The 24000-nt window shown below is 41.1% G+C and overlaps 1 protein-coding gene across 3 annotated transcripts in view; it reads right to left on the bottom strand.

Moving 5' to 3' along the window:
* ADK (adenosine kinase) overlaps window positions 1–24000 on the bottom strand; it is a 604808-nt gene that overhangs the window by 162501 nt on the left and 418307 nt on the right. For all 3 annotated transcript variants that reach the window (XM_053692148.1, XM_053692150.1, XM_053692149.1), the window contains one exon: window positions 6943–7051. In XM_053692148.1, the coding sequence (XP_053548123.1) occupies window positions 6943–7051 (109 nt within the window). The remainder of the gene's footprint in view (window positions 1–6942; window positions 7052–24000) is intronic.

A 24000-nucleotide genomic window follows, 5' to 3' on the forward strand; every position in this document is an offset into this window, starting at 1 on the left:
TACTAAGCATGGGCAAGAAACTGACTGGAGATAGTGTAGGTGTGTCCTTGCAACCACTTCAAAAGCAAAGCTACTCCTTTGTCTTCTTGTAGAGAGCACAGCCCCCTTGTGAGGTTATGACTGGAAGTAATGGACCTTGCACAAATGAAGTTAAACTAATCCTTTAAAATAATTAATACACTGTGTAATTTCTTTTAAGTATAAACCACTGCTTAGTGCTTTTCTTATTACAACAGTTAAAACAGACTTTTATATTTCTTTAATTTCTGTACCTGACACTAAATTCTGCTGGAATCTACTTGAGAGCTGCCCAACTGAAGGCCCAGGGGCCATATGCTGCCCTTAGGCCAGAGACAGAAATAAATTGTAATTAGTAATTAATTGAAGTGTTGTATTGGTGTTATGGGCTATGCTGGAACAGATTGGGCATGTTCTGTACTAAACCAATGTATGGAATTTTAATGTTTCTGGCCTGCAGCATTTTAGCCTAAAAACATCCAGCACTGATTTATTTAGTTGTTATAAGGTCAGAAGTATTTTCACTCTGCAAATAAATGGACACAAAGCTTTAACAAAAGGTGATTTATATCACAAGAATTTTTGATCAGATTATATTATGTACTTTTATGGTGGCGTCAATAGGAGAGTTAATTTTATATATTTTTATTTATTGTTTTGTTTTTTTAAATTGCAGAAGCCAATCATGAAACAAGAGGAACAAACTAGCCATACAATAAATCACTTTAGCAATATAGACACAAAGTATATAACAGAGGGCTCACTAATATTGTAAGTAAGACTTACAGGATATTCACAGCATCCTAGCTTGCTGGCAACCAGCACACATACTTCTCCTGACATATATCCTACAGGAGACTGTATATACCAACCAGTGAAGTCGTAGGAAAGAAAAACAGAATTTATGTTTACCTGATAAATTTCTTTCTCCAACGGTGTGTCCGGTCCACGGCGTCATCCTTACTTGTGGGATATTCTCTTCCCCAACAGGAAATGGCAAAGAGCCCAGCAAAGCTGGTCACATGATCCCTCCTAGGCTCCGCCTACCCCAGTCATTCGACCGACGTTAAGGAGGAATAATAGCATAGGAGAAACCATATGGTACCGTGGTGACTGTAGTTAAAGAAAATAAATTATCAGACCTGATTAAAAAACCAGGGCGGGCCGTGGACCGGACACACCGTTGGAGAAAGAAATTTATCAGGTAAACATAAATTCTGTTTTCTCCAACATAGGTGTGTCCGGTCCACGGCGTCATCCTTACTTGTGGGAACCAATACCAAAGCTTTAGGACACGGATGAAGGGAGGGAGCAAATCAGGTCACCTAAATGGAAGGCACCACGGCTTGCAAAACCTTTCTCCCAAAAATAGCCTCAGAAGAAGCAAAAGTATCAAACTTGTAAAATTTGGTAAAAGTGTGCAGTGAAGACCAAGTCGCTGCCCTACATATCTGATCAACAGAAGCCTCGTTCTTGAAGGCCCATGTGGAAGCCACAGCCCTAGTGGAATGAGCCGTGATTCTTTCGGGAGGCTGCCGTCCGGCAGTCTCGTAAGCCAATCTGATGATGCTTTTAATCCAAAAAGAGAGAGAGGTAGAAGTTGCTTTTTGACCTCTCCTTTTACCTGAATAAACAACAAACAGGGAAGATGTTTGTCTAAAATCCTTTGTAGCATCTAAATAGAATTTTAGAGCGCGAACAACATCCAAATTGTGCAACAAGCGTTCCTTCTTTGAAACTGGTTTCGGACACAGAGAAGGTACGATAATCTCCTGGTTAATGTTTTTGTTAGAAACAACTTTTGGAAGAAAACCAGGTTTAGTACGTAAAACCACCTTATCTGCATGGAACACCAGATAAGGAGGAGAACACTGCAGAGCAGATAATTCTGAAACTCTTCTAGCAGAAGAAATTGCAACTAAAAACAAAACTTTCCAAGATAATAACTTAATATCAACGGAATGTAAGGGTTCAAACGGAACCCCCTGAAGAACTGAAAGAACTAAATTGAGACTCCAAGGAGGAGTCAAAGGTTTGTAAACAGGCTTGATTCTAACCAGAGCCTGAACAAAGGCTTGAACATCTGGCACAGCTGCCAGTTTTTTGTGAAGTAACACCGACAAGGCAGAAATCTGTCCCTTCAGGGAACTTGCCGATAATCCTTTTTCCAATCCTTCTTGAAGGAAGGATAGAATCCTAGGAATCTTAACCTTGTCCCAAGGGAATCCTTTAGATTCACACCAACAGATATATTTTTTCCAAATTTTGTGGTAAATCTTTCTAGTTACAGGCTTTCTGGCCTGAACAAGAGTATCGATAACAGAATCTGAGAAACCTCGCTTCGATAAAATCAAGCGTTCAATCTCCAAGCAGTCAGCTGGAGTGAAACCAGATTCGGATGTTCGAACGGACCCTGAACAAGAAGGTCTCGTCTCAAAGGTAGCTTCCAAGGTGGAGCCGATGACATATTCACCAGATCTGCATACCAAGTCCTGCGTGGCCACGCAGGAGCTATCAAGATCACCGACGCCCTCTCCTGATTGATCCTGGCTACCAGCCTGGGGATGAGAGGAAACGGCGGGAACACATAAGCTAGTTTGAAGGTCCAAGGTGCTACTAGTGCATCCACTAGAGCCGCCTTGGGATCCCTGGATCTGGACCCGTAGCAAGGAACTTTGAAGTTCTGACGAGAGGCCATCAGATCCATGTCTGGAATGCCCCAAAGTTGAGTGACTTGGGCAAAGATTTCCGGATGGAGTTCCCACTCCCCCGGATGCAATGTCTGACGACTCAGAAAATCCGCTTCCCAATTTTCCACTCCCGGGATGTGGATAGCAGACAGGTGGCAGGAGTGAGACTCCGCCCATAGAATGATCTTGGTCACTTCTTCCATCGCTAGGGAACTCCTTGTTCCCCCCTGATGGTTGATGTACGCAACAGTCGTCATGTTGTCTGATTGAAACCGTATGAACTTGGTCCTCGCTAGCTGAGGCCAAGCCTTGAGAGCATTGAATATCGCTCTCAGTTCCAGAATATTTATCGGTAGAAGAGATTCTTCCCGAGACCAAAGACCCTGAGCTTTCAGGGATCCCCAGACCGCGCCCCAGCCCATCAGACTGGCGTCGGTCGTGACAATGACCCACTCTGGTCTGTGGAATGTCATCCCTCGTGACAGGTTGTCCAGGGACAGCCACCAACGGAGTGAGTCTCTGGTCCTCTGATTTACTTGTATCTTTGGAGACAAGTCTGTATAGTCCCCATTCCACTGACTGAGCATGCACAGTTGTAACGGTCTTAGATGAATGCGCGCAAAAGGAACTATGTCCATTGCCGCTACCATCAACCCGATCACTTCCATGCACTGAGCTACGGAAGGAAGAGGAACGGAATGAAGTATTCGACAAGAGTCCAGGAGCTTTGTCTTTCTGGCCTCTGTTAGAAAAATCCTCATTTCTGAGGAGTCTATAATTGTTCCCAAGAAGGGAACCCTTGTTGACGGGGATAGAGAACTCTTTTCCACGTTCACTTTCCAGCCGTGCGATCTGAGAAAGGCCAGGACGATGTCCGTGTGAGCCTTTGCTCGAGGGAGGGACGACGCTTGAATCAGAATGTCGTCCAGGTAAGGTACTACTGCAATGCCCCTTGGTCTTAGCACAGCTAGAAGGGACCCTCGTACCTTTGTGAAAATCCTTGGAGCAGTGGCTAATCCGAAAGGAAGCGCCACGAACTGGTAATGTTTGTCCAGGAATGCAAACCTTAGGAACCGATGATGTTCCTTGTGGATAGGAATATGTAGATACGCATCCTTTAAATCCACCGTGGTCATGAATTGACCTTCCTGGATGGAAGGAAGGATAGTTCGAATGGTTTCCATCTTGAAAGATGGGACCTTGAGAAATTTGTTTAAGATCTTGAGATCTAGGATTGGTCTGAATGTTCCCTCTTTTTTGGGAACTATGAACAGATTGGAGTAGAACCCCATCCCTTGTTCTCTCAATGGAACAGGATGAATCACTCCCATTTTTAACAGGTCTTCTACGCAAAGTAAGAACGCCTGTCTTTTTATGTGGTCTGAAGACAACTGAGACCTGTGGAACCTTCCCCTTGGGGGAAGTCCCTTGAATTCCAGAAGATAACCCTGGGAGACTATTTCTAGCGCCCAAGGATCCAGAACATCTCTTGCCCAAGCCTGAGCGAAGAGAGAGAGTCTGCCCCCCACCAGATCCGGTCCCGGATCGGGGGCCGATATTTCATGCTGTCTTGGTAGCAGTGGCAGGTTTCTTTGCCTGCTTTCCCTTGTTCCAGCCTTGCATTGGTCTCCAAGCTGGCTTGGCCTGAGAAGTATTACCTTCTTGCTTAGAGGACGTAGCACCTTGGGCTGGTCCGTTTTTACGAAAGGGACGAAAATTAGGTCTATTTTTTGCCTTGAAAGGCCGATCCTGAGGAAGGGCATGGCCCTTACCCCCAGTGATATCAGAGATAATCTCTTTCAAGTCAGGACCAAACAGCGTTTTCCCCTTGAAAGGAATGTTTAGTAGCTTGTTCTTGGAAGACGCATCAGCCGACCAAGATTTCAACCAAAGCGCTCTGCGCGCCACAATAGCAAACCCAGAATTCTTAGCCGCTAACTTAGCCAATTGCAAAGAGGCGTCTAGAGTGAAAGAATTAGCCAATTTGAGAGCATTGACTCTGTCCATAATCTCCTCATAAGGAGGCGAGTCACTATCGAGCACCTTAATCAGTTCATCAAACCAGAAATATGCGGCTGTAGTGACAGGGACAATGCATGAAATGGGTTGTAGAAGGTAACCCTGCTGAACAAACATCTTTTTAAGCAAACCTTCTAATTTTTTATCCATAGGATCTTTGAAAGCACAACTATCCTCTATGGGAATAGTGGTGCGTTTGTTTAAAGTAGAAACCGCTCCCTCGACCTTGGGGACTGACTGCCATAAGTCCTTTCTGGGGTCGACCATAGGAAACAATTTTTTAAATATGGGGGGAGGGACGAAAGGAATACCGGGCCTTTCCCATTCTTTATTAACAATGTCCGCCACCCGCTTGGGTATAGGAAAAGCTTCTGGGAGCCCCGGCACCTCTAGGAACTTGTCCATTTTACATAGTTTCTCTGGGATGACCAAATTTTCACAATCATCCAGAGTGGATAATACCTCCTTAAGCAAAATGCGGAGATGTTCCAATTTAAATTTAAAAGTAATCACATCAGATTCAGCCTGCTGAGAAATATTCCCTAAATCAGTAATTTCTCCCTCAGACAAAACCTCCCTGGCCCCCTCAGATTGGGTTAGGGGCCCTTCAGAGATATTAATATCAGCGTCGTCATGCTCTTCAGTAACTAAAACAGAGCATCCACGCTTACGCTGACAAGGGTTCATTTTGGCTAAAATGTTTTTGACAGAATTATCCATTACAGCCGTTAATTGTTGCATAGTAAGGAGTATTGGCGCGCTAGATGTACTAGGGGCCTCCTGAGTGGGCAAGACTCGTGTAGACGAAGGAGGGAATGATGCAGTACCATGCTTACTCCCCTCACTTGAGGAATCATCTTGGGCATCATTGTCATTATCACATAAATCACATTTATTTAAATGAATAGGAATTCTGGCTTCCCCACATTCAGAACACAGTCTATCTGGTAGTTCAGACATGTTAAACAGGCATAAACTTGATAAGAAAGTACAAAAAACGTTTTGAAATAAAACCGTTACTGTCACTTTAAATTTTAAACTGAACACACTTTATTACTGCAATTGCGAAAAAACATGAAGGAATTGTTCAAAATTCACCAAACTTTCACCACAGTGTCTTAAAGCCTTGAAAATATTGCACACCAAATTTGGAAGCTTTAACCCTTAAAATAACGGAACCGGAGCCGTTTTAAGCTTTAACCCCTTTACAGTCCCTGGTATCTGCTTTGCTGAGACCCAACCAAACCCAAGGGGAATACGATACCAAATGATGCCTTCAGAAGTCTTTTATAAGTATCAGAGCTCCTCTCACATGCGACTGCATGCCATGCCTCTCAAAAACAAGTGCGCAACACCGGCGCGAAAATGAGACTCTGCCTATGCTTTGGGAAAGCCCCTAAAGAATAAGGTGTCTAAAACAGTGCCTGCCGATATTATTATATCAAAATACCCAGAATAAATGATTCCTCAAGGCTAAATAAGTGTTAATATCAATCGATTTAGCCCAAAAAATGTCTACAGTCTAAATAAGCCCTTGTGAAGCCCTTATTTACAATCGTAATAAACATGGCTTACCGGATCCCATAGGGAAAATGACAGCTTCCAGCATTACATCGTCTTGTTAGAATGTGTCATACCTCAAGCAGCAAGGACTGCAAACTGTTCCCCCAACTGAAGTTAATGCTCTCAACAGTCCTGTGTGGAACAGCCATGGATTTTAGTTACGGTTGCTAAAATCATTTTCCTCATACAAACAGAATTCTTCATCTCTTTTCTGTTTCTGAGTAAATAGTACGTACCAGCACTATTTGAAAATAACAAACTCTTGATTGAATAATGAAAAACTACAGTTAAACACTAAAAAACTCTAAGCCATCTCCGTGGAGATGTTGCCTGTACAACGGCAAAGAGAATGACGGGGGTAGGCGGAGCCTAGGAGGGATCATGTGACCAGCTTTGCTGGGCTCTTTGCCATTTCCTGTTGGGGAAGAGAATATCCCACAAGTAAGGATGACGCCGTGGACCGGACACACCTATGTTGGAGAAAAGTGATTTATTGTATTAAAAACCTATAATCTGTCACACGACGCGTTTCACTGGCTGGCTATTGTTGTCCTTTAGAAAATTCATTGGGATTAAGTTGTGTTGTTGTCAGCAAGCTGAGATCTTACTTATTGTTTTAGTTGTTGTGATATATTGTCAAGCAAGGACTTACCGCAATATAGTAAACTTTTGCCTTCTCCACTAACTGCCAGTTCTCTTTCAGATCAAGATGTTTTGTTTTGTCATAACAATTAGCAGCAGCAAGGTTCGCAATCAAGGACCTGGAAGCAAATAAAAAAAATAAAAAATACAGAGCAACATTTTAGGTGCCAGGGTTAAAATATATATAAGCGTAGGATTTGGTAATAGCTCTTAAAGGGACATTATAGTACAAAAATGACATTATCTTAGTTAAAGCATGTCATTTTAGCACCATTGATCCGGCAAGCCTCTGTGCTTAATTAATTAAAGCATGTCATTCCATTAATGTCCCTTTAACTACTACAGAATAGGCACAGTTGTAACAGTTTTTACCTAAGTGATGGTTCGGACCCCTTTATCCCAATAACAGGGTAATAAAAAAAATTATGAAGTTGTGTCAGAGCCATATTTACTCACAAATTAACTGGTGTATTTTAAGGAACATTAATGTATAAATATATATTTCTAAATATGGATATAATATATAATTATATTATCAATATTTATTATCACTATTATTTAATTTCATAGTGCTGCAAAATTCCGTAAATCAGTAAAGCGCAAAAGAATAAATAAAAACAGAATCATTTTAAACTGTCACTTTGTTAGCAAAATTTGAATTGTTTTGAAGGCCAAACATATAGCCTTAGATAAGATTATGAAGCACCACATTTGTTGTGGCCAATTAGGAAGAGATATTAGCTCCTGCATGGATCAAACAATCACTGTGTAGAATGATGCAAACTCAGAGGAGCAATAAACACTAAGTATGTACTATAAAAAGCTTAAAGGGATAGAAAGGGTTAAAATTTAATATATTTCAATTTGAAATAGAAGCATTTTTGCAATATACATTCATTAAAAAATGCTTCTAATAAAAAGGCACACACACATATCCTGTGAGGGCACGTGCACCAGTATTTAAACACTATGCATGCTCAGAGAGCTGGCGTGGGTGGATATTGCTTCTGAAGACATAATCTGTGTCATACAAGCTACTGCCGACCCTTTGAGCAGGCATGGGGGTCAATTTATCATGTCCCCCGCACATCAAAAAATACAGACAGCAAATGCTGTTGGCATTTATCATTGCACAAGCAGTTCTTGTGAACTGCTTGTGCAATGCCTCCCCCTGCAGATTTGCAGCCAATCGCAGGGGGCGTCAATCAGCCCGATCGTATAGGATTGGGCGGATTGATGTCCGCGGCCTGAGAGCAGGCGGACCAGTTATGGAGCAACGGTCTTTAGACCGCTGCTTCATAATTTCTGTTTTCGGCTTGCACGGAAACAGTGGCATCAAGCTCCATTCGGATCAAGCTCCATGGTGTTTGAATACTGGCGCATGGACCCTCACAGGATATGTGTGTATGCCGCAGGAAATCAGTAATAACCTTTACTAGAAGAATTTTTGCTAATGGTATAATGCAAAAACTCTTATTCTCAGACTAAAATGTGCACCCACACACATTTATTTTTGACTTTTCAATTACTTTAATTACGCATAGTAAAACAACTTTGCAATATACTTTCATTAGTTGCCATGCCTCCTTTTCATGCAATTTAAGTCTGGAAATTGTGGTTTTAGTCCTGAAAACTGAAAGAGCACATGGCAGGCTTCAGACGAACCTTGCCACATATCTGTCCCTAATTATCTTTTCTCATCTGAAACCAAACAATGAAGATTTTGTTAACACAATGACAGTGGGAAACCCTATCTTCTACACACACACAAATAATAAGTGCGCTTCTCTCTGTGTGTATTAAGTCTTACTAAGGGTAAAAGGGGGAACCAGACGTGGACTCCTTGCTCAGTTTGCTTTAAGGAATATGGCTACACCTCACTGACGAGGCCAAAAGAAGGCCGAAACAATTGTCTGGGGTTGCTGTGTTCCTTGTTCAGAGAGGAATTGCCTGATATTTCGGCGCTGGACTGACCGTAACAGGCGGGATCAGAGCAGGGATAGACAAGGTGTCCGTACACGGATACTGGTGTCCGTGACTAGCCCTTGCAGTGTCCGCCACAACCTTAGTATATGTTTTGATTGAATAATAGGAATAAAAAAAAAATATGTAGTGTGAATAAAGTTAGTGGCTTGTCAAGAGATAAGTTATGGAATAACTAAAGCCTGAGTGAAATACTGGATGTGTATCTGCATCTGTATAATAACATCCAGCTATATACAAAGACACAGTAGTGACACTGGCACATGCATATAGCCAGACAAGGGTTGGTTATAGGGTCAGTGGTAACTGCATCAGTATAATAACATCCAGCGCTATATAATAGCGCTATATAATGACACAGTAGTGACACTGGCACATGGGTATAGCCAGAGGAGGGATGGTTATATGTTCAGTGGTATCTGCATCCGTATATTAACACCAAGCACTATAAAATAATGTTTTTAATTTAAAATGTACCTTGGTGTCCTTCACGAAGGTCTGTAATTTGGAAAATGTCCGCCATAGCCTTTGTCTGTGCCTATCTCTGGATCAGAGTGATATATTACAGGTGGTAAATTGCCATAGAACAGGTTAACAATGGTACTGAGCTGATTGTTCGTGTGAGTGTGCTTCTCTCTGTGTATTATGTCTTCAAATAAGGAATGTGGTTTTGCGGAGTTTGACCATTGAAAAACAATTGCAGCAAGCACAATGTTAATCTGTGCTAAAAATGTTGAAACTTTGCCGACATGTTAATATATTGGAAGACTACAGAAAAATGGAATTACAAGAAGCTTACTGTCCCTTCAACTACAAGTCTCCTGCAGGATGCACTCTAGACTCACTGAGGGGCAGTAAAAAGATGTCACTTTTTTTCTATAAAATCCAAGAAAAATGGGCATATATATATATAAAATGGAAGTATATTGTACTATAAAGATTTCCCATTTTAAAAAGGACCATGGCCAAGCCATATACAATTCAACATGGATGTGTTCTGAGCTGCTGTGAACGCACACAGACAGTTAACGACTCACATAATGACTAGCAAAGCATTGAGAAGTGTTACAGGCCCCACTGGCATTTGAAGCTAAAGCAATGATCTGGGTGTCAGCACCTTCACACAACTAATAAACAAGGCTGCAAAATGAAAGTTCCATAACGCTATCCCAGCCAGGCATATAACATTATCTGAACAACATACTGCTTCATTAATTCAGTACTAATGCTTGCTTTAGGACATTAATATTGCAGCACTGTCGCTTCATGATCCCTTTGTTCAAGATCTATGCAAGAAAGGCTGTAAATAGTTCATTGCTATTTAAAGAATGAATATAAATAAAAAGGGACATACAGAAAAGGAGTCTAATAAAACTATTATTCGACGGAGAAAAAAAATCCCTTTGAGCATTTGTAAAGACCACTAACTCAAAAATAAATGCTTCATTAGTCCAGTGGAGTAGCGACTAAGGTCAGCTCAGCGGAGCTGCAATAAGAGTATTTAAAAAATGTGGGATGTTGCATGGGAATACTTTGCGCATATAGAGAACTAAAAATAGCATGTTGTGACTGCCGATCTCCAGAGGTGGGACCAAGTCATTGTTTTGCAAGCCACAAGGAAAGAGTCTTTGCATTCAAGTCAACCGAGGCAAGTTCCAAGTCAAAAGAAAAAAAGGTGTGCAAATAAGTAAGAGTAATAAAATTCACTGGGAGTGGAGATCGGTAGTACAACTTCTCCCTTCGGATACCTCAGTGTCGAATCCGTGCCTTCCCCGTGCGTCTTATACCTCCTGGGTATAACTTTGCTCTGGGTCTCACTTGATATGGAAGTCCTGCAGTGAACCCGATCTCAAGAAGTATCCAGTTGGATGACACTCAGGCATGGAAGTAATGCTACCGTGGCTGGTTTAAAAAAAAAAAAAGATTGTGTGTGCAACCAGAGCGAAACGCGTGCCAGGGGTGCTACACCGGGAGGACTATCTCCCACAATTTTTTTTATTTGCTAGAGTTTAGAATTATTTTTATCTATTCACAATAAGTCTGTTCAAATAATTATAGATAATTTCTAGACAATATATACCTGTATATGTGTGAATAATTGAACAGACAAGATATTACTTTGATTTCTGCTATATCGACGTGTTTTTAATCTTTTTAATGGGGATGCATTAGTGAAAGTATCACGTTTCATTAATTTAGCAATTGTAATTCATTAATGGTTATATTTTAACTTTTTTTTCTATGCTACTACCGGTAATAATTTAGTTTCTGTGTAACTTACGTTAGGTTGTAACCTTCAACTAAGTATATCTTAGTTTCTATTAAGTTCAACACACACACCTCTGTTCAAAATAGTTTCTCTCTAGAGCACAGGTTTATATTTATTTGCTTTCCTTACTCCTCTATTAAAATGAAATCTTCTTTGATTATTTAAAGTTGCTAGTCATCAAATTTGGGACTTGAGTTCACAACCCTGCCGATCTCTATCTAACGCAAGGTTAGGGTTAACAGTCGTCCACCAGCAAGTTTTCTGTAACAATTCTGCACAAGTGAAACTCTGCTATATTTTATAAGTTACAATACTCTAATCTGGCGACATTACCGAAAAGAACCCATGTAGTAAGCACGTGGGTCTGCTAAATTTAGTTATTTTACTATACAGTCTTAACTTTTTATTACCCCCTTTAACCAGTGACCTACTCACCTGTAACTCATATTTTTCTGAGGGAAATGGTGCATTTCATATTTCTCATATTTAGAGCAACATTAAACACTTCATGCCTCTAAAAACTAGTACTTTGGGTATAATCATCTTGAAATGTATAACAAAAAGAACAAATAAGTAACAGTGTGGAATTCAGCATACATAGGTGTTGCTTGGTCACTAGAAACAGCTCAGTAGGTCTAACTATAATAACCAATAACATAATCTGTGCAAAAAACATAAATTTATGCTTACCAGATAAATTCCTTTCCTTCCTGGCAGGAAGAGTCCACGACTTCATGCCTTACTGTTGGGAAATACAACACCTGGCCACCAGGAGGAGGCAAAGTTACCCCAGCCAAAGGCTTAAAAATCCCTCCCACTTACCCTATTCCCCAGTTATTCTGCTGAGGGAACAAGGAAATGTAGGAGAAACATCAAGGTATAAAAGTGCCAAAAGAAAAAATATAAAAAAAGGAGCCACCCATCAAAAAAATAAATTGAGGGTGGGGTCGTGGACTCTCCCTGCAAGGAAGGAAAGGAATTTATCTGGCAAGCATAAATGATGTTTTCCTTCCATAAGGCAGAGATAGTCCACAACTTCATTCCTTACTGTTGGGAAAATTATACTCAAGCTCCGGAGGACACTGAATGACACGTGAGGGAACTTTTCTGAGGGCACCACAGCCTACAAAACCTTTCTCCCGAAAGTTGCTTCAGCCGAAGCAAACACATCAAACTTGTAAAATGTAGAAAAAGTGTGTAAGGAGGACCAGGTAGCACCTTACAAATCTGATCCATTGAGGCTTCGTTCTTAAAAAGCCCAAGAGGAAGCCACTGCTCTAGTGGAATGAACCGTTATCATCTCTGTTTCGTAAGCTAAGTAGATGACACTCCTCAACCAGAAAGATAGAGAAGTTGTAGTAGCCTTCTGCCCCTTGCACTTCCCCGTATAGATGACAAACAAAGAGGAAGATTGTCTAAACTCCTTAGTAGCCTGAAGATAGAACTTCAAGGCACGAACCACATCCAGATTGTGAAGCAAACGTTCCTTCGCTGAAGGATTATGACACAAAGGGGGAACAACAATTTCTTGATTAATGTTATGATTCAACACCACCTTAGGGAGGAACCCTAATTTAGTACATAAAACGCAGAGGCAATAGCCACCAAAAAAAGAATCTTCCAAGATAATAATTTTATATCAACAGTATGCATAGGCTCAAACGGAGCATGCTGCAAAACACTAAGAACAAGATTGAGGCTCCAAGGCACAGCCCCAGATCTAAACACATGTCTGATCCTAGTCAGAGCCTTAACAAAGGACTGCACATCCAGAAAGCTCAGCCAATTTCTTGTGCAGTAGCACCGACAGGGCCGAAGGGGCCCTGTATCAGCAGATCTCTGCGACAAGGTAACCTCCACTAAGGAGATGAGGACATCCCCACCAGATCCGCAAACCACGTCCTTCGCGGCCACGATGGAGCAATCAGAATCACAGATACTCGCTCCTGCTTGATGCAAGCTACCACACGAGGGAGAAGCGGTAACGGAGGAAAAAGATATAAAAGTCTAAACCTCCATAGTACTGATAGGGCGTCTATCAATTCCGCCTGAGGATCCCTCAACCTATACCTGGTTAGCTTGGTATTGAGACGGAATGCCATGAGATCTCCGGCATCCCCCACTCACTGCATATCTTTGCAAAAATCTTTGGGGTGAAGAGACCACTCCCCTGGGTGAAAGGATTGTCTGCTGAGGAAGTCCGCTTCACAGTTGTCCACACCTGGAATGTGGATCGCTGACAGCGTACATTTGTGAGTCTCCGCCTACTCTAGAAGATATTTCTTTCGCCAAGGAACTTCTCGTTCCCCCTTGATAGTTGATATAGGCAACCAAGGTTATATTGTCTGATTGGAATCTGATAAAATGGCACAAACCCAGAAGGGGCTAAGTCTTCAAGGAATTGAAGATTGCCCAGAGTTCCAAAATATTGATCGGAAGGGAGGACTCCTGAGTCTACAGACCTTGTGCCTTCTTGGCACCCCAAACGGCTCCCCAGACCATAAAGACCATAAACTTTTTGGACCTTCAAATAAAGAAAACAACAGAAGGTTTACTTGAAATGGATGTACATCGTAAAAAAAAAAAAACAGCCACTAACAGTTTACTTCACAGCACTAGTGCTCATGCCCCTAATTCTATCAAGGCCCTCCATATGGGTGAATTTTTACGAATGAGACCAAATTGCTCCTCTGAGGAAAACTACAAAGCAAGAGCGAAATAATTAAGTGAAAGACTTATATCAAGAGGTTACAGAAGAATATCAATAAAAAAGGCAGAATTTAGAGTGAATAATACTAACAGACAAGATCTTTTGAAGAAGAAGAACAAACCCAAACAAGAACATATCAGGTTTATCTCTACCTACAATCCTAAGAGCTTGCAAATTCTGAATATCCTTCAAAATAATTGGCACATTCTCAGATCTGACCCCATTATAGCACATATTATAGGGGGAAAAGTCCAAACAGGCTTCAGGAGAACTCGTAACCTAAAAGACCTTATCAGTCCAAGTCATCTACAAGGATCTAGAACCAGAGGAGCTTTTCAACAGGGTTAATTTAAATGTGGTACATGTAGCACTTGTAGCTTCATGGTCAAAAAACATGAAATATGTGATCGCTTTCATAAGATTCATAAGATAAATTCTTACATTAACTGCCACACAGAGGGGGGAGTCTATGCCCTCCAATGCAATTGCAATAAGACCTATGTTGGCATGACGACAAGGGAAATCAGGTTAAGACTTCAAGAACATCTAAGGAACATTAAAAATGCTACTAAAGATTTACAAGCAGGCAAAACCAACGTCAGTGGCCCGTCATTTTCACAATAGACACAATTCCAAACAGTCAGAGCTCAAATGCTTTGGAATTCAGAAAATACAACTGGAAATAAGAGGAGGGAATCTTGAAAGATTCTTTTACAAGCAGAGAGCAAATGGATATTTCTACTAAATACAGTCCAACCTTTTGGATTGAATGAACAAAAACACAATTTATGCTTACCTGATAAATTTATTTCTCTTGTAGTGTATCCAGTCCACGGATCATCCATTACTTGTGGGATATTCTCCTTCCCAACAGGAAGTTGCAAGAGGATCACCCACAGCAGAGCTGCTATATAGCTCCTCCCCTCACTGCCATATCCAGTCATTCGACCGAAACAAGCCGAGAAAGGAGAAACCATAGAGTGCAGTGGTGACTGTAGTTTAATTAAAATTTAGACCTGCCTGAAAAGGACAGGGCGCGCCGTGGACTGGATACACTACAAGAGAAATAAATTTATCAAGTAAGCATAAATTATGTTTTCTCTTGTTAAGTGTATCCATACCACGGATCATCCATTACTTGTGGGATACCAATACCAAAGCTAAAGTACACGGATGATGGGAGGGACAATACAGGAACTTAAACGGAAGGAACCACTGCCTGTAGAACCTTTCTCCCAAAAACAGCCTCTGAAGAAGCAAAAGTATCAAATTTGTAAAATTTGGAAAAAGTATGAAGGGAAGCCACAGCTCTAGTAGAATGAGCTGTAATCCTTTCAGGAGGCTGCTGTCCAGCAGTCTCATAGGCTAAAAAAAAGAAAGAGAGGTTGCCGAGGCCTTCTGACCTCTCCTCTGTCCAGAGTAAACAACAAACAGGTTAGATGTTTGGCGAAAATCTTTAGTAGCCTGTAAGTAAAACTTCAAGGCACGGACTACGTCTAGATTATGCAAAAGACGTTCCTTCTTTGTAGAAGGATTAGGACATAATGATGGAACAACAATCTCTTGATTGATATTCTTGTTAGAAACCACCTTAGGTAAAAACCTAGGTTTTGTACGCAGAACAACTTTATCTGAATGAAAGATCAGATAAGGAGAATCACAATGTAAGGCAGATAACTCAGACTCTTCGAGCCGAGGAAATAGCCATCAGAAAAAGAACTTTCCATGAAAGAAGTTTGATATCAATAGAATGAAGGGGTTCAAACAGAACCCCTTGAAGAACTTTAAGAACCAAGTTTAAGCTCCATGGAGGAGCAACAGGTTTAAACACAGGCTTAATTCTAACTAAAGCCTGACAAAATGCCTGAACGTCTGGAACTTCTGCCAGACGCTTGTGTAAAAGAATAGACAGAGCAGAAATCTGTCCCTTTAAAGAACTAGCTGATAATCCTTTGTCCAAACCCTCTTGGAGGAAGGACAATATCCTAGGAATCCTAACCCTACTCCATGAGTAATTCTTGGATTCACACCAATGAAGATATTTACGCCATATCTTGTGGTAAATTTTCCTGGTGACAGGCTTTCGTGCCTGTATTAAGGTATCAATTACTGACTCGGAGAAGCCACGCTTTGATAGGATCAAGAGTTCAATCTCCATGCAGTCAGTCTCAGAGAAAGTAGATTTGGATGATTGAAAGGACCTTGTATTAGAAGGTCTTGTCTCAGAGGCAGAGTCCATGGTGGAAAGGATGACATGTCCACTAGGTCTGAATACCAGGTCCTGCGTGGCCACGCAGGCGCCATCAATATCACTGATGCTCTTTCCTGTTTGATTTTGGCAATCAGACGAGGGAGCAGAGGAAACGGTGGAAACACATAAGCCAGGTTGAAGAACCAAGGCGCTGCTAGAGCATCTATCAGTGCCGCTTCTGGGTCCCTGGACCTGGATCCGTAACAAGGAAGCTTGGTGTTCTGGCGAGACGCCATGAGATCCAATTCTGGTTTGCCCCAAAGGAGAACCAATTGAGCAAACACCTCCGGATGGAGTTCCCATTCCCCCGGATGAAAAGTCTGACGACTTAGAAAATCCGCCTCCCAGTTCTCTACACCTGGGATATGGATCGCTGACAGGTGGCAAGAGTGAGTCTCTGCCCAGCGAATTATCTTGGAGACTTCTGACATCGCTAGGGAACTCCTGGTTCCCCCTTGATGGTTGATGTAAGCCACAGTCGTGATGTTGTCCGACTGAAATCTGATGAACCTCAGTGTTGCTAGCTGAGGCCAAGCCAGAAGAGCATTGAATATTGCTCTTAACTCCAGAATATTTTTTGGGAGGAGTTTCTCCTCCTGAGTCCATGAACCCTGAGCCTTCAGGGAGTTCCAGACTGCACCCCAACCTAGAAGGCTGGCATCTGTTGTTACAATTGTCCAATCTGGTCTGCGAAAGGTCATACCCTTGGACAGATGGGCCCGAGATAACCACCAGAGAAGAGAATCTCTGGTTTCCTGATCCAGATTTAGTAGAGGGGACAAATCTGTGTAATCCCCATTCCACTGACTGAGCATGCATAATTGCAGCGGTCTGAGATGCAGGCGCGCGAATGGCACTATGTCCATCGCCGCTACCATTAAGCCGATTACTTCCATGCACTGAGCCACCGTGGGCCGCGGAATGGAGTAAAGAACACGGCAAGCATTTAGAAGTTTTGATAACCTGGACTCAGTCAGGTAAATTTTCATTTCTACAGAATCTATTAGAGTCCCTAGGAAGGAAACCCTCGTGAGAGGAGATAGAGAACTCTTTTCTTCGTTCACTTTCCACCCATGCAACCTCAGGAATGCCAGAACTATCTCTGTATGAGATTTGGCAATTTGAAAGCTTGACGCCTGTATCAGGATATCGTCCAGGTAAGGAGCCGCTATGCCTCGCGGTCTTAGGACCGCCAGAAGTGAGCCCAGAACCTTTGTAAAAATTCTTGGGGCTGTAGCCAACCCGAATGGAAGAGCTACAAATTGGTAATGCCTGTCTAGAAAGGCAAACCTCAGGAACTGATGATGATTCTTGTGAATCTGAATGTGAAGGTAGGCATCCTTTAAGTCCACTGTCATGTACTGACCCTCTTGGATCATGGGTAAAATGGTTTGAATAGTTTCCATCTTGAATGACTGAACTCTGAGGAATTTGTTTAGGATCTTTAAATCCAAAATTGGTCTGAAGGTTCCCTCTTTTTTGGGAACCACAAACAGATTTGAATAAAACCCCTGTCCTTGTTCCGTCCGCGGAACTGGATGGATCACTCCCATTACAAGGAGATCTTGTACGCAGCTTAGGAATGCCTCTTTCTTTATCAGGTTTGCAGATAATCTTGAAAGGGGAAATCTCCCTTGTGGAGGAGAAGCTTTGAAGTCCAGAAGATATCCCTGAGATATGATCTCCAACGCCCAGGGATCCTGAACATCTCTTGCCCACGCCTGGGCGAAGAGAGAGTCTGCCCCTACTAGATCCGTTGTCGGATAGGGGGCCGCTCCTTCATGCTGTCTTAGAGGCAGCAGCAGGCTTTCTGGCCTGCTTGCCCTTGTTCCAGGACTGGTTAGGTTTCCAGGCCTGCTTGGATTGAGCAAAAGTTCCCTCTTGTTTTGAAGCAGAAGAAGTTGATGCTGCACCTGCCTTGAAATTTCGAAAGGCACGAAAATTAGTCCTGAGGAAGGGTATGACCCTTACCTCCAGTAATGTCAGCAATAATTTCTTTCAAACCAGGCCCGAATAAGGTCTGCCCCTTGAAAGGAATGTTGAGTAATTTAGACTTTGAAGTCACATCAGCTGACCAGGATTTGAGCCATAGCGCCCTACACGCCTGGATTGCGAATCCGGAATTCTTAGCCGTTAGTTTAGTCAAATGAACAATGGCATCAGAAACAAATGAGTTAGCTAGCTTAAGAGTTCTAAGCTTGTCAACAATTTCAGTCAATGGAGCTGTATGGATGGCCTCTTCCAGGGCCTCAAACCAGAATGCCGCCGCAGCAGTGACAGGCGCAATGCATGCAAGGGGCTGTAAAATAAAACCTTGTTGAATAAACATTTTCTTAAGGTAACCCTCTAATTTTTTATCCATTGGATCTGAAAAAGCACAACTGTCCTCAACCGGGATAGTGGTACGCTTTGCTAAAGTAGAAACTGCTCCCTCCACCTTAGGGACAGTCTGCCATAAGTCCCGTTTAGTGGCATCTATTGGAAACATTTTTCTAAATATAGGAGGTGGGGAAAAGGGCACACCGGGCCTATCCCACTCCTTACTAATAATTTCTGTAAGCCTTTTAGGTATTGGAAAAACATCAGTACTCACCGACACTGCATAGTATTTATCCAGCCTACACAATTTCTCTGGCACTGCAATTGTGTCACAGTCATTCAGAGCAGCTAATACCTCCACAAGCAATACACGGAGGTTCTCAAGCTTAAATTTAAAATTAGAAATCTCTAAATCAGGTCTCCCCGATTCAGAGACGTCACCCACAGACTGAAGCTCTCCGTCCTCAGGTTCTGCATATTGTGACGCAGTATCAGACATGGCTCTTACAGCATCTACGCGCTCTGTATCTTGTCTAACCCCAGAGCTATCGCGCTTGCCTCTCAATTCAGGCAATCTGGATAATACCTCTGACAGGGTATTATTCATGATTGCAGCCATGTCCTGCAAAGTAATCGCTATGGGCGTCCCTGATGTACTTGGCGCCATATTAGCGTGCGTCCCTTGAGCGGGAGGTGAAGGGTCCGACACATGGGGAGAGTTAGTCGGCATAACTTCCCCCTCGACAGACCCCTCTGGTGACAATTCTTTTATAGATAAAGACTGATCTTTACTGTTTAAGGTGAAATCAATACATTTAGTACACATTCTCCTATGGGGCTCCACCATGGCTTTTAAACATAATGAACAAGTATCCTCTGTTTCAGACATGTTTGTACAGATTAGCAATGAGACTAGCAAGCTTGGAAAACACTTTAAAGCAAGTTAACAAGCAATATAAAAAACGTTACTGTGCCTTTAAGAGAAACACATTTTGACAAAATTTGAAATAACAGTGAAAAAAGGCAGTTACACTAACAACATTTTTACAGTGTATGTAACAAGTCAGCAGAGCATTGCACCCTCTTGCAAATGGATGATTAACCCCTTAATAACAAAAGCAGAATAATAAATGACAAAAACGTTTTTTAAACACAGTCACAACAACTGCCACAGTCTACTGTGATTGTTACCCTCCTCAAACACGACTTTGAAGCCATTTGAGCCCTTCAGAGATGTCCTGGATCATGCAGGAAGAAGCTGAATGTCTCTGTCAGTATTTTTAGCTGCACAGAAAAGCACTAAAATAGGCCCTTCCCACTCATATTGCAACAGTGGAAAGCCTAAGGAACTGTTTCTAGGCAAAAATCAAACCAGCCATGTGGAAAAAAACTAGGCCCCAATAAGTTTTGTCACCAAACATATATAAAAACGATTAAACATGCCAGCAAACGTTTTATATTACACTTTTATAAGAGTATGTATCTCTATTAATAAGCCTGATACCAGTCGCTATCACTGCATTTAAGGCTTTACTTACATTAATCTGGTATCAGCAGCATTTTCTAGCATATTCCATCCCTAGAAAAATATTAACTGCACATACCTTATTGCAGGAAAACCTGCACGCCATTCCCTCTCTGAAGTTACCTCACCACTCAGAATATGTGAGAACAGCAATGGATCTTAGTTACTTCTGCTAAGATCATAGAAATCACAGGCAGATTCTTCTTCTAATGCTGCCTGAGATGAAACAGTACACTCCGGTACCATTTCAAAATAACAAACTTTTGATTGAAGTTAAAAAACTAACTATAATACACCACTCTCCTCTTACTACGTCCATCTTTGTTGAGAGTTGCAAGAGAATGACTGGATATGGCAGTGAGGGGAGGAGCTATATAGCAGCTCTGCTGTGGGTGATCCTCTTGCAACTTCCTGTTGGGAAGGAGAATATCCCACAAGTAATGGATGATCCATGGACTGGATACACTTAACAAGAGACATAACTTTACTCCATTCCTATAATTGTAATCTTAGATATTAACTCTTAAAGAGGAGTTTTAGTGAGAGTGAGCTTTACCATCAGTAATGAACATCAAATATGCATTAATTTCAATGTAGTTCTAGTTTACTATTTATGCCATGCAGAGGCCATAAACATTTACATGTAGTAACAACCATCGAGTATATTATACAGTCACTTTGACTCACATAATCACAGTAACTTTCCGTCTTTTTTTTGTCACTTTCATCCTATGTTTGTACACTATCACATAATATTTCAATTAAATTCACATCACCTTGGATCACTATATACTGTATCCAATAAATTTCTTATATCACACTTATATGATACTACTATCATCATCACACCACACTCTACCTTCGGGTAGATATCACCTTCACATTATTCTACAATTAGAATTCTTTTAATCATCTAGATGCAAATTCCATTTTAAACACTTCTGCTTAACAACAGCTTATTGATACTCTGAACACTTCACCTGGTAGATAATGATAAAATTATAGGTATCTATTAAATTTTATAATGTATACAAAATATTACTCTCTCTTTGTTGGCTAAATACTCCCTTACTGAAATTGGATTTAAACATCATAGATATCATTATTTATACTGCAACATATGTTAAGGTAACGTGTATTATAATAAGTAGATCCATATGTCTCTGCTGACATGTATATAAATGTGATCATATCCTTCAAATCTGGTATGTGAAGAGCGCATCATTTACCAAGAATCTATCCAGATAGGCATAGAATGCCATTGAAGTCATATCGATACTTTCAGATACTACTATTGGGTCAGATGACTCATCAGTATTGGTACATTTGGTAATTTCCCGTTATATGAATATATGGGTTTAGTACCTATTATCATATAATACATCTTCAGCAGATGCTGAACTTTAGCTGCAACTCCAATTCATGTACTACACATATACTAAATTATATTAACAGTTTACATTGATAATGCATACTGGCTAAATATTCAACTATAATTGATAAGTTATCTGCATGTGACTCACTATCCACCGGGTGACGTTTCCAACATCATATATCATAAGTTGTTCATGTCAAAATTGCGTTAAACCCTTTTTTATTAGGTTTTATAAACATGCTCGATTAATCTCCAACATGACAACAAAGAGTTAATTTGCTCATACGATCAAATCCATCCTCTTCTTGACGAGATGAGAGAGATCCGAAACGGATAGGTTGGTGGATACTAACACGCCTATTGGGGACGTGACAAGAATCGCCTTAAATAGCCGACTACAGTGCGACACGCTTACCCTTTGAAAAAGCCACTTTGTGGCGAAACATGTCAGGGACGCTAGGGCAATGGTGAGGAGTCCTAGGAGCTCCTGTGTTTTTAGCAAGCCTTAGGCTACCTAATTTTACTGTAGTGTATCTGGTAATAATGGGTAATCACTAACAACAGATATTATAGTTTCTGTGAGTTGCTAACACCTGAATCAGAGTGAATGATTACATATTACCTACGGCTCAATGTGATTGTGGACCAGCCAAACTACGGCAGTCACCGTTTATTGACAGCGGTGTTCCTGCACCTCTGTTTGTTTATATTGGTAACAAAATACTTTACTGACTACTTAGGTGGGACAGATAGATGCTGCTTTTGTGCGGCTAAATCCATGGCAATAGCCATCTAGTCTTAACACTTTAACATAAAGCAAAAGCCAGTGTTGTTATGATATTTTAATTAAAGTACTGATATATAACACACTATTGATCTCCATCTCTCATATATTAAGAGCAATATACTATAGATTCTCTTATATCTACAGTGTGTCACAACACTTGGAAGCAGAGATTGCCGGTTTAATTAATACAGCCTAAGTATGCCACACATTGTAAACGGGTGGGATGATTATTAATAGTAACTTTATTTCAAATTATTTTAGCCCACTAGTTGCGGTAACCTTGGTAACTACAACTCAATACCTATTATATCTGTTTATATCGGCAACAAAATACTTAACCGACTACTCAGGTGGGACAGATAGATGCCACTTTTGTGCGGTTAAATCCATGGCAATAGCTATCTAGTCTTAACACTTTATCATAAGGCAAAAGGCAGTGTTGTTACGATATTTCAATTATAGTACTGATATATAATACACTGTTGATCTCCGTCTCTTACACATTAAGAGCAATATATAATTGATTCTCTTATATCTACAGTGTGTCACAACACTTGGAAGCAGAGATTGCCGGTTTAATTAATATAGCCTAAGTAAGCCACACATTGTAAACGGGTGGGATGATTATTAATAGTAACTTTATTTTAAGTCATTTTAGCCCACTAGTTATGGTAACCTTGGTAACTACAATCTGGTATATAGTATTCTAACCTTAGCCAGCTAAGTGGAAATTAAACTTTTACTATTGGATACTACCAGTTACACCTAACATCTACAGTATGTTTATTTGACACATGTGAGTGGTGTTATAACGATATAGTGCATATTTTCTGCCCATAATCACAGTTGATAGCTACACTAGCTAAGCAACAAGTGATATTAACACTTCCAATTAAAGAGACAGTACTCCTGAGCTTACTACCTGAGCCTGTTGGTAATTTGCATGTATCACCTACTTTAACTTAATTTCAACCTAATAATTTCACTCATGTCAGAGTGCGATAATTATATAATAATTTCACTCACTATTGGAAATTAACCGATAGATTCAGGTGTTATTTCATCACAGTATCAAATATTTATCAGTACATTGAATGCAACGTCATATATTACGTTGTTAACCCTGCAATCATATTTACTCACTACAATTGGTACCTAAGTGTGTTTTTAATAAAATTATCCTAATATTACTTGACCCCAATAAAAGTTATATTTTAATTTTGTTTTTGTCTCTCTGATTTCTACTCTCTAACGTCCAGTTAGAGATATGATACTTCTCACATTTATTTTCTATAATAAAATATGACCCTGGAGTGCTATAAGTGTATTATTTTCTGTTCTTTTTTGCCGATTCTAGACAGAGCCTGAACAAAAGATTGGATGTCAGGGAGCTCAGCGAGTCTCCTATGCAACAAGACTGATAAAGCAGAAATCTGTCCCTTTAGGGACTAGCGGCAAGACCTTTCTCCAACCATCTTGGAGAAAGCACAGAATCCTGGCTACCTTCACCTTATGCCAAGGATACCAATGCTTCTCACACCAGGACAAGTAAGTCCTCCACATCATGTAAGCTAGGCTGAATCCCCAAGGAACCACTAAGGCATCGATTAGCTCTGCCTGGGGATCCCTGGACCTCGACCTGTATCGAGGTAGATTGCAATTGAGTCTGGACGCCATGAGTTCTATCTCCGGCGTTCCCCATCTGAGACAAATCTCTGCAAACACCTCGGGGTGAAGAGACCATTCCCCCGGATGGAAGGATTGTCTGCTGAGAAAGTCCCCTTCCCAGTTGTCCACACCTGGAATGTGAATCGCTGAAAGCGACCAGTCGTGGGACTCTGCCCACTCC

Source organism: Bombina bombina, chromosome 9 (assembly GCF_027579735.1).
Source record: "Bombina bombina isolate aBomBom1 chromosome 9, aBomBom1.pri, whole genome shotgun sequence".
NCBI classification, from domain to species: domain Eukaryota; kingdom Metazoa; phylum Chordata; class Amphibia; order Anura; family Bombinatoridae; genus Bombina; species Bombina bombina.